Source organism: Cebus imitator, unplaced genomic scaffold (assembly GCF_001604975.1).
Source record: "Cebus imitator isolate Cc_AM_T3 unplaced genomic scaffold, Cebus_imitator-1.0 Scaffold254, whole genome shotgun sequence".
Taxonomy (NCBI): Eukaryota; Metazoa; Chordata; class Mammalia; order Primates; family Cebidae; genus Cebus; species Cebus imitator.
Genome location: NW_016107569.1, coordinates 65,159 through 77,308, shown reverse-complemented (window position 1 = coordinate 77,308; position 12,150 = coordinate 65,159). Strand labels below are relative to the sequence as shown.

At 45.8% G+C, this 12,150-nt stretch overlaps 1 protein-coding gene across 2 annotated transcripts in view; it reads right to left on the bottom strand.

Annotated features, from left to right (window-relative positions):
* The window catches only part of MED27 (mediator complex subunit 27), a 76,093-nt gene that overhangs the window by 23,474 nt on the left and 40,469 nt on the right, over nucleotides 1-12,150 (bottom strand). For both annotated transcript variants that reach the window (XM_017499013.2, XM_037728035.1), the window contains exons 2-3: nucleotides 10,368-10,475; nucleotides 956-997 (exon numbers count right to left, since the gene is read on the bottom strand). In XM_017499013.2, the coding sequence (XP_017354502.1) occupies nucleotides 956-997; nucleotides 10,368-10,475 (150 nt within the window). The remainder of the gene's footprint in view (nucleotides 1-955; nucleotides 998-10,367; nucleotides 10,476-12,150) is intronic.

Genomic DNA, 12,150 nt, shown 5'->3' with positions numbered 1-12,150 from the left:
TGTTGGCCAGGCTGGTCTTGAACTCCTGACCTCAGGTGATCTGCCTGCCTTGGCCTCTCAAAGTGCTGGAGAGTGGATACCTGCTGTTGAGCTGGATGAGGGAATTAATGAGATGATGATCAACTTTCTCTTATTTCACCACTGGACGAGACCAGAGACCGAAGACGGATGGGAAGAGAAGCAGCTGGCTGCTGCCCTGCAGGGAGCTGGCCCTGAGTGCTGTGGGGGCTGGTGGGGTGGGGTGGAGGGTGGAAGGCAGAATCCTCGTTGGCCACAGGGCCTGAGTTGGTCCAGGGAAGTCCCCTGCATTGTCAGAAGCTGGGGAAATGAATTTCCTCTGGTCGCTTTTCATTTTGTCTGACATTTCCCACAACAGTTTTTCATAAGGAAGTCCAGTATCTGAAAAAGGTAGTGTCCCCAGAGCATAAAGTGGGAAAGGGGCAGGGTGAGAAAGTGCCAGCCTGCCGCCTTGGCCCATCCCTAGGGTACCGGTGGAGACCGCTTGAGCTCTCAGAAACCGAGTTTTAAAGCTAGGTTTCTCAGAATCCAGCTTCTGGAACATCTCAAAAACCTATGCTTTTCTTAAGGTATAATTTATATACAGTAAAACTGCCCCTTGGTAGTAATACAGTTCTGAGTTTTGACAAACATGTACAGTTGTGTAACACCACCACAATTAAGACACAGAATACTCCCACCACCCCATGTTCCCTTGTGCCCCTTCGGGGTCAATCCCCTGTATCCACCCCTAGGCAACCCCTGATCTGATTTCTGTTCCTAAGGTTTTGTTTTTTTCCAGAATGTCATATACATAGAATCAGATAGTGAGCATTCTTTTCTGTCTGGCTTTTTTTTCACTTTTTTAAAAGCCTCTGATTTGAGACCAATGTTTAAATCTCAAGGCATTCAAGTTTTCCTAATGCTTCTTGAGTAAGAAGCAAAAAGTAAAACTTACCTTCTGGAATACTTGATAGTTGGATTTGGACCATATGTCAAGCTGAGGGGGAAAGGAGAGAAAAATCATCAGCATCAGTCTTAAAATTCGAGACTTCAAGAAATAATATTGTAACTACTGTTAACCCTTCTCACCACGGCTCTTGCATTTCTCAATGCCAAGGTCAATGCTGCCTCAGGTCCTTTGCACTTGCTGTGCCCTTTCCCTGACTTGTTTTTCCCATAAACCCTTATATGGCTCTTCATATGCTCCCTTTAGCTCAAACGTCGCCTCACTGGAGAGGCATTTCACAGTTACCTTTTCAAAACAGTCTCTCCAGTACCTGGTAACTTGATTCTCTTCACTTTTTTTTTTTTTTTTTTTTGAGGTGGAGTCTGGCTCTGTCACCCAGGCTGGAGTACAGTGGTGCGATCTTGGCTCACTGCAACCTGCACCTCCTGGGTTCAAAAGATTCTCCTGCCTCAGTCTCCAGAGTAGCTGGGACTCCAGGTGCCTGCCACCGTACCTGGTTAATTTTTGCATTTTTAGCGGAATGGGGTTTCACTATGTTGGCCAGGCTAGTCTCAAACTCCTGACTTTAGGTGATCTGCCCTCCTCTGAATCCCAAAGTACTGGGATTACAGACATGAGCCACTACACCAGTCCCTCTTTACCATTTCAAAATTTAAAGTTTTCGTAACATTTAAAACTGCCCGAAGCTCCATGATTTCTTTGTTTGCTTGTTTCCTGCCTGACTTGCCTGCAGGACGGAAGTTCAGTGACCACAGGAGGCCTGCCTTCCTTCCCACTGCCTCCCCAGGTCCAGAAAGGGGGCCTAGCATGTCACAGGTATCAGTAGGTGTTTTCTGAGTGGAGGAAAGCTGGCACCATCCAGCTGCTGAGCACCTGTTCCATGCCACGCACCACACTAGGCTCTTCACTCACACACTCGTGTAATCCCCAGGACTGGCTCTTGTGGCTGGTCGAACGAACAATCACACTCTCCAGATGGGGAGACAACAGCTCAGAGCTGTTCCTCAGCCCAAGGCTATCTGGTGAGACATCTTACAAATGGCCTCGGCTGGTGGTGCTCAAATCCTGGCTGGGCATCAGAAGCCCCTGGGGAAGTTTTTGTTTTTTAATATACAGATTGCTCAGTCCCTCCCTAGAGTGTCTGAATCAGTGGCTGGAGTGGGCCCAAGAGCCTGTTCCATTGTTTCGTAGCCCCTGCTCCCAAGGGTAAATGTGATGCCTGGCCGATCAAGAGGCCCTGCTCTAGGGCACCACTAGTTGACAAATGAGGAAGCTGGAGGAGGTCTGAGAATGTGGGGAGGACTCAGAGTAAACCCAGGCCAGTCCTCCTCTGGCTACACTTGGTCACACAGGGTACTTCAGTAGCTCATTCTAACCAAAACCATTTTGGTTTTTACTGGTTTGCATGATATACCAAATCAATGCCTTCTGACTGTTTCAAGAGTTTAGAACAAATTAAGCATGGCAAAAATAGAACTACCCCCAATACAGTGCTGAGAGAGACAGCTCAAGGGCAATGAGGAAATGAGAATGCCGGTGTTCCGTAGATGCTAAAAAGTTGACTTTAATATATGGGTTCAAGAGCTGAGTGAATGGAACACCTGGTCAAAGGGCCTCTGGGAACCTGCCTTTGGGGCTGGCCAGCGGTTAAGTAGGACCCTGGGCCATGGCGATTTAGGGCTGTATGTGTTGTGTGATTGATTTTGGAGCATCAGAAAGCACTGAGAAGCAGTCGAATGGCAAATATCCTTTAAGAAGACAGGCCATGATGTGTTGCATTTGACCCAGGACACTCCAGAGCTCGGTGTCTATTCTGTGGAAGACACTGAAACCTGGCTTTCTGAAAACAGTGCTTGGAAATGAAAAGCAGGGCTGTAAACACCCATATTCATTTAGTTCTCCTGGCTTTTCCCTGTTCACAATCCGTTTCATGAAAATTTCACTGTGTTTGAAAACTTTTAGGATAGTAGAGAAGGTTAAGATGATTCTGAGGAGGCCACTCTGTACTTCTGTAGGACTCCTGCTGGAGAGGGGAGAGGTTTAGTTCATCCAACTCCAGGACAAATAATGGAGGTGCTTTCACTGATCAAGCATTCATTCATTCAATCAAAAAAATGAACCTCATGTTCACCCACTTCTCTCTACACCCACTGCCTGCACCATCTCCTTCTTGGATTGCCACAAAAGCCCTCAACAGCTCACCTTCCTCCCACGCTGGCTAAACTGCTCTTCAGAAAGTTGGTGTCAATTGCCTGTCAGTGCCCCTCACTTAAATCACTGGATAGAGTAAGAATTTTAAAGATCTTTCAGTGTTGGAATTCTAGTTTGACAGCTCAACAATTTGCAAGGGGAAAAGTGACATGTTACCTCCAGATAACTCTGAAGGAAACCTCAAAAGAAACATATGAAATTAATTCCCCACGTTATCAATTCTGTTGAAGAAAACTACTGTTGGGCAGCTGGTCATGTTTGGAGGATAAATCAGGTTCATACTACTTTCTCAGCGCAGTTTAGCCCAGGGCTTAACAAATGCACCATTTAAAGATTATTCAGGGGTTGCAGGATGAATAAGAATGACTTTTGCATCTTTTAGTTGTACCAAAATCACTGCCAAGATGACAGGGAGAAGCCAAAGCTTCTAAGTCTCAATTTTAGGAAGAGGAACATCGATGTCTGAACTTGGAACTAATATAGTTCTCCTTCCATTCTGAGCCCACAGCTGTTTCTTCTGAAGTTCTCACTGTTTACCCTTCCTGCCTGCTTACATCATACATAAGCAGACCAAGACATAAACACAGAGCTGAGAAAAACAGAGAAGAAGACTCTGCTAGATTAAAAAGTTATAGTTTTTATTTAAAAGATAAACATATTTAAAAATCCTTTGGTATCTGCAACATGTTTTAATTTTTAAAAATCTAGAGAAAAATGCACAGAGGTTTAATGAAAACATGGCCACTCCAGCCTAATTATGGATTCTCAAAACACACCACATTTATTCAAAGTGAGGACGATGCTCTTTTTGAAAGGTTTAAATATATTATTCAGGACCCTAGGGAAAAGCTCCTACCGTCTGGGACAGAAGGACCTCAGACAATACAGTCTGTTTACCTGGCGCTCATGGGTGAGAAAGGGATGCCTTAACAATAGGGCCCTCTTTTGCTAGGTGTGCACAGCAGGTGGCTCATACTTGATTTTCTGCTAGATTTATGCCAAAGAAAGCCACTGAAATGAGCATTCTGAAGTCGATGCTCTGCCTCTCTCAGGGCCAGGAAGATTTCAGAAATTTATTTCAGGGAGCCAGGACTGATCCAAGTGAATATTTATTAGCTTCAGCTTATTTGCTGCAGAGGCAGACATGGCTACCAATTCTTTGCTGGCTGCAATATTCAAAAAAGGAGCATTCTGGAAGCTGCAAACCTTCAGCCTGATGAACGAGAAATTATTCTTAACTATAGTGACAGGAAAAAGAAAGTGAAGCACCCTTCAGTATTCTGAGCAAGCGTTAGAAAGATCTGAACACAAAAGTCAACCTTGTGGTGATTGGTGGCTGAGCCTGCAGTCTCCAGAGCAGCCTCCTGGCCTCTGGGGATTGGAGTAAGTATTTTAAGGGTGGGGGTGTGGTCTTTCTCAGGTGAAATGAAAAGAAACCCTGCAGATGACCCGCTGCTTTAGCACAGACACATCGGTTCTCAGGGCAAACACCAGGATATCAAAAGACCTCTCGATACACAGGAAGAACTGGTGAAAATGGTGACAAATCAAAATTATTCACTGAAAAGAACAATCAGAATGACCCAACATCAGCAGGTAGGTGATTCTATCAGCAATGAGGACCACCACCACCTCTATCATAACCAGCAAGGGCAGATGCCATTTACTTATGATGACGATGATGATGTATTCGGCCTGCACTTTACCTGCATTATCTTTTAAAATCCTTTTGGCAATAACGTGAGGTTGATAAAATCATTTCCAATTCACAGATGAGGGCACTGAGGCTCAGGGAAGTTAGGCAACTTGTCCGACACCACACAGTTAATGCGAGGTGGGGATTCCAAACCAGGTCTGTGTGCAGAAGCCCAGCTCTTACCCTGGAGGAACAGACTGCCTTCCAGCTAGACAGCAGGCAGGATGCCGGGGCTGCGCGCTCTCTAAGCTGCCACTCGTGCGGCTCTTCTGGGAGCACAGTTCTGCTTTGAGGCCTGCTGCTGCGGCAACCGCTGCCGCTAAAATTCATTTAACAGCAAGCGAACATTTTGGCAGCTTATCAGAAAGTTATCAATTCCGTACTTCATTTCAAAAAACAGTGGAATTGATTTTAACTTATCTAAATAAAACTCAGAAGCCACATAAGGTTTCAACGTTTAGAACCTTTATTTAGTAGCTTCATCTTGCAAGGTCAACAGGTGATAGGCTTTGATAGGCCTATCAGTTTGGGTAGAATGCTGCAAACCAGCAGTGGCGATGGGTTTCTCCATGGCTACCCATGTTTTCAAAACTATAAACTTCTACGTGGTCACCTTCTCAAATCTGTCCACCCCCCTCAGAGAATGAAAGAGTGAACACGAGCCTCGCCCAAGAACACAGCGTTACAGGTCTATTACTCTTCAACTGTTCATTCTCAATCAGGACATGCATTTGTCACCAAAAACTGCTGAAAGCACAATTTCAGGGCACCCTCTGCATATGAATTAAACTGGATTCCCCTTTCCCTGGCTTTCACCCTTCCCCCTGGAAGCAACAAGAGGCCATTTTTCTGAAGGTCGTCTGAACAATTTCAAAGGCTATAACAACTCAAAATGTTCCCTGCATCTGATATCAAACAGGGCTGATGCCAACACTTATTAGAGAAATCAGATTCAGCTCCCCACCCCCTCGGCCCATATGCATACACACAGCCAACTTTGAAGTGGGAAGAATGCGGGGATCAGAAATTACCCTGGAGACGGCTCTTGCTGTCTTTGAAGGTTTCCTTTGATACCACCATTTCTCTTCCTCTCTTATGCTCGGAGGCTAAAAGCTGCCTTTTTTTATTGATATGGGGTAATTAATGAAGCTATAGCATTAACATAACCTAAATCCCCTAATAAGATAAATTCAACTGAGACACATATTTTTTCGGTTAAGTCTGACTGGTATAAAATCAGGACAATGGCCAGGTATTCATCTTAAATCCTGCCTTCTAACATGCTGAGTCATGGCTCTTGCTACTCCCTGATTGCAATGAATAAGGGGTTGGTAAGTCTGAAAAGCATTTTTATTTTATTAGAGGAATCAGGCTATTGGTCCTTGGTAACAAAAATATGCATCATGGTTAAAGAGACAGGCTGCTAGGGTCGTGGCGGTGGTTGTTATTAGCCAAGTGCAAAGTGACAGCCTTGCTGGGATGGATTCTGAGGGGAGAGAACCTGCAAGGTCTGGAAGTTAGGGGTGGTGCTGGGCCACTACAGTAGCAATAAGGATAATGAAACTTTTTCGAATGTGCTGGTTGCTTTGGGCTTGGAGGACACAGACAGACAACCGCAGAGGCAGAAGTTAAGCCCATAGGAGGCTTCCTGAGCCACGCCCAGGGCCTCTGTGGCTGCGCTCCAGCAGACTGCAGCAAAACACCCCCCTGCAGCCACCGAGGCACCAACTCAGCAAACGCAGGGCTGCGTCCTGGGAACAGCAGCGTTTCCAGCAACAACGTGCTCTTGTAGAACACACGTCAGGCCCGGATGGCCCCTTCCAGATGCCACAGTTCATTTGGGATGTGCCAGACAATTCAACATATTAATTGCACTAATGCCTAGATTGTATATAAATAAAGTATACACACAGAGTACTGAAAATGGAACACTAATAATGTCTGCATGGTTTATTTTTATCATTGGTGAAGTGCTCTGAAAAAAAGAAGGGGCTAATCAAATTGGCTAGGATTAGATTCTGGGCGGAGCAGTCATTTGAGAGCTTCTCTACCAAATGTGGTCAGTGTGTCCTTAAAATAACAAAGGGGCTTGGTTCTCTCTGCCTTGTAATGTCCAGTTTTAGGATCCCTGCTTACTGCTTGGGCCAACGCATACAGATGAAAAGGGCGACACAAGGCTCCCTGTCCCACCACATTTCTGATGTCAGTCAGGGTCCCAAATGCACAGCCACTTTCCTTCTGAGGAAGAGAAGCCATGCTCATCTCTCATCAGGAGGGCCCAATGTTGCCCTTTCCTCGCGTCTCCTGTATCCCTGGACTTATTTGAGACTTCAATTCCTGCTGCTCCTGTTAGTTCCATTTCTCATTTTTGATTCTCCACTTTCCATTCCAGGTTAAGCATTTTCATATCCCAAGCAGGCTTTTTCATCATCCCCTCCCAGACAGGACTGGGCTCCTACCGTGCTCCTGGCACAGAAGTGCACCCTGGAGACAGAGTCACAGGATGGAGCCTGTGCCCTTGAGGAGCTCCTGGCAGATGCAGGATTGAGATCTGGCCCCATGTGGCTGTGGGCAACCTACCCATTCTAGGTCTCAGTTTCCTCATGTGTACAATGAGTCTTAGAGCAGCGCCTGTGTTGTGATGCTGTGGGGAGGATGCGATGGCCACCGTGGGCAACGTTCGCTTTGTGCAGTGCTAACGATGATGACTCCATGCTGTAAGGAGAGGCAAACCCTGGTCTGCCATCTCCATAGCCCATGCTCATAAGCAAAGAGGCTCTTGGGAAAATGAGGACAAGATGGGAAGGAAGATGGCATTCAGCCAGTGTAAAGGGAAGAGTAAAACTCTGTCAGGTGGACTAGCAGGGATTCCAGGACGAAGGGTACTGAACGTGCACATATGTGAAAGGGTCTGGCATGTCCTGGGAGCTACAGGGAGCACATGTGGCAGGAGATAAGATGAGGTGTGTGTAGAGAAAGACAGCAGATGAGATGAGAAAGGAGGGCAGGGGCAACGTCATGAGGCATTTAGATGCCTTGCAGAGGAGTCTGGATTTTATTTTACGAGCCAGAGTTTTCAGAAGTATGTTCTGCAAAATGGCAATGTCACAATATGTTCTAAGAATAAAGGAAGAGAAAAAGAATTTGGTGGCCAAATAAGTTAGGAAAATATTGCTTACTCTCTACCCGCCGTCAGAGATTCGTAAGGCACCTCAGCGAACTGGTTTCCCCGGTAAAGAAACCTGCCGAACTTTCTCTAACCCAGAGTTTCTCAAACTTGTTTGACCATGCATCGCTTTGTGCCTACCATCTATTAATATCCCACTTTCCTGCTTCGGGGAGGGCTGCTTTGGGCAAGGGGGAGATGGCGAAAAGAAAGAGAATCATCCGCTCGGATGTGTATTTTAGGAAGACAGCTCTGGAAGCCAAGTGAAGGACAGACTGTGAGGGAGGCAGGACTGGAGACTAGAACTGAGGCAGCGCGTGCATTCTTCGGTGCAGGGATGATGAGAGCCGGGGAGGAGGGAGAGGGGTGGGGGCCCAGTTTGAGAGTTACTTAAGAGGGAGAACTGCCAGTAGTCACTGACAGCCTAGATCAGCAGGATGAAGGGAAGAAAGGTTTCACCAATGAGGCGGTGATACTGTTCACCAAGATAAGGAAGAGGAGGGAAACTGAGTTTAATGTGAGAGATGATGAGTTTCGTTTTGGACAGGCTAAATTTGAGGAACATGGGAAGAAGTCTGATCTAGAAACAAATCATGAGTGATCCTTGTGTGGGTAACCCGGATGAGAATGGCCAAAGGGAATGGGCAGAGGGAGAAGAAAACTCGGGGAAACAGGAAGTCAAACTGCAGCAGCTGAGAAAGGGCGATCAGAGGCGTTCTGGAAGCACTGTACCCCTATGAGACTCTATACTCCAAGACCCCTGTTTTAAGTGTAGAGTAAAAATAATACTAGTTATCATTTATTGAGTATTTACTATTTACTGGACACTTTCAGTAAGGGGCAATTAAATCGAATGTTAAAGGTATCATGCAAAGCAGGCAAGTCTCCACTCCCTCTTATAATGTCAATTCAAAGCATGCTTCATTTGCACCCTGAGTTGGTAACTCTAGTAGCATGGTCCTGATTACGACTCACCTTTCTACGTATTCGTTCTTCATCTCTCCAATTTCCCTGTAGTCCCTGGCAAGCAGGGGCTGTTTTGTACCAGGTGTGACAATGAAGTTGTCAACTTTGAAAAAACCCAACAAGAATGGCATCTCAAAATGCCACTGCCCATGGTCTCTGTGAGGGTATATACTACCCTCAGTGCTGCCTCTGCTGCTGACCGACGGTGTGGAACCTTCTGGAGCAGCTGTCAGAGTTGACGAATCAGATGCACAGACCACACCTGACTGATGACTCACTTTACTCGTGTGCTCCAAAGACATTTGGTTTTCCCAAAAAGGAAAAGGAAACCTCCCCTCAATGAATGACTTGGTATCAACGAGGAAATTTACAAGAACTGTGCACAGTCCTCGGAGCAGGAATAGCGTCCCACGCAGACGACACTTGTGTGGAATGTGGAAATGCTGGGTTACTTGTTCAAAGCACACATCTCATTATATCACAGGCCGCGCTTTTTATGCAATGCCCTACTATGTGCTAAGCCACACTTACCACCTGTTTTGAAGAACACTCCATTCTCATTATCATGCGGCTGCTGGTGGTGAGTGCTAGTACTAATGCTAACAAACTTTTACGTTTTAACGAGAGTCATGAGAGAAGGAAAGGCTCCTGATGGGGTGGGGAGACGAGGCTCGGCACTGGGAGTGGCCTGGGAGAGTCTGGGGCATCTCAGGCTGGGGGCTCATTACACTCCGGTGCAAACACACAAGAAGGCTGTCAGCTCCCATCAGCATCCTCTGACGCTCTCTGTGGAGCCCTATGGAGACTGTGCAATTGAAAGGAATTAGGGGTTCACACAGGTGAACTTTCCATGAAGCAAGTCACCTGTGGAAGTAACACGTCTTCTTTCAACAGCAGTATCCAAAATATGCTGCTGTGCACAGCAACTTCCTAAGGGCTACTTGTTAGTTTTGGGGAAAAAGGGTGTCATCAGGTTGTGTCAAATGAACAGGAATTTTCCTCGTGGTTCTAGGAAAAGCAAAATCCTGAACCCTGGGCTATTGATGAGCTGCTTGACTTGGGGAAAAAAAAATCCATTTCCTCAGAAGACACATTTAATGAGGCAACTGGGGTCTAAGGTGATAAATTAGAAATTCAACTAAAGGCATCAGGCTTAGAGGAAAAAGCAGAAGCTTGATGAAAAATGCAAGCAGAGAGAATGAAATGCTTTTTCATAAAGTGTTCATCCTCACAGTGACAAATCTGTTTGTTGATCATTTCAGCTATGATTGCTAGCTTTTAATGCCATTCATCTGGGACTCCACTACATTTGCTCTGGGATATAGAAAATAAAGGAATGCACAAGACTCCAGAATGCTTACCTTGCCATCTTCTGTGTAGACATTCTCGTGATAGCCCTTTACTATTGTTCGATCAATGAACAGGCTCCGCATGACGACGATCACTTTCAACACCTTTCCCAAGGTCACCTGCCACGACACAAGCATGCAGACGCCTGAACATGCAAATCACACAAAGGTGGGCAGTAGTGTGAGAAGAAATGATCACCTAACCAATCCAGTGAGGCTGGGTACACGGTGCTGGCCCTGTGGAGCCTACAGCATTGAAAAATGAACTCTCAACAACAGCAAGTTCTTCCTGTCATCACTTAAAAATGTTTTGGGCCTCAACTCATCTAACTTCCCCAAATTTATTTATATTTTTGGCTTACAGACTCTCAGGATAAGTTTCATATGTTTACTATCTGCTGGAAAAAGTAAAATCCTTCCCCTTCCCATTTTAAGATTTTCTTTTTCAAGGGCGAGGATCCTACAATTCTGGCAATTCTAGGATTTAGGGAGCGCATTGTTTCCGTACTATGTCATGGTCCTACGTATACCAGTGCAATACGTAGAGAGCACAATATACAGAGTAAAGGCAGGTACCAAATGCCTCTTGGCTGAACTGTTTATAATAACTGGTAAAAGTGGAAAAGCAATACCAAATAAAGTCAGGAGGTAAAAGGAAAGTAGCTGAATTTTATCTCCAAAAAAGAAACATGATCCTGGAAATACATTTAAGTGCTTTTACTCTCAGAACCTAAGCACATATACATTAAAAAAAAAATCCTAAAAAAAGTGCAGTTTCATGTATGCCAGGGAAAAGGGAACCTGCTGTGCTTGCTGGAAGAGGCTCAGCACCAAGAATAGAAACAGCACCTTCCTTTCTTTAGGGACACTATGGTGTGGCTGTGGTTGTTTCTCCCCACCAAGACTCACGTTGAAATTTTATCCCCTGTGTGGTGCTGGGAGGTGGGGCCTAGTGGGGGGTGTCTGGGTCAAGAAGGCGGATCCCTCACAAATGGCTGGGTCCCTTCTCGAGGTACTGCGCCCCTGCTCTGGTGAGGCTGGGTTAGCTCCCTTGAGAGTGGGTTGTTACAAAGCCAGGATGCCCCTTGGGTTTTGTCCTTCACGCAGGTCTGCCTCCGCTTAGACCGTCCACCATGTTGTGATATGTGTGACGCAGCGCAACACAAAAGCCCTCACCAGACGGTGAAGCAGATATGGGCGTCATGCTGCTTCTACTTCCCCGCCGGCAGCACTGTGAGCTTCATCTCTTTTCTTATAAATTACCCAGCTTCAGGTATTCAGTTATAGCAGCAATAGACAATATACGGATGAAGACAAGGGGCTCACGTAACTCTTCTAATACTTTGCTAAGGCTTTTCATTTCGTATATGAGATCCTGGACGCAGACCCCCGCCCGAGACCCCCCCCGCCCATGGTCCTAGTTGTTCCAGTGAGGCTTTGATGTCATAGAATTTGCCAAAAGAAAGTGCTGCTGAGCTGCATAAGGTAAGAGCCTGAGCCTCAGATGGCAATCCTGATCCTTCAACTCCAACCTGCCATCAGTTTCTGGGGATGCCACCCCCTATCACCCCTTCCTCATTTTCCTGTCCCTTGCAGTTTTCTATCTGATTGTCCCCAATAGCAACCTTCCCCTGTCCTTGATTAGTCCTGGGTATCCCACATTTCATTCCTTCAATAATGTCAAGTGTTAGGTTGAATCTCTATTTCTGTATACTTTAAATAGCACTGAATATAAACATGGTAAGAAAAAACATTTATTTACATTGAAGGGAATGCTAATAAAGACATTCTATTT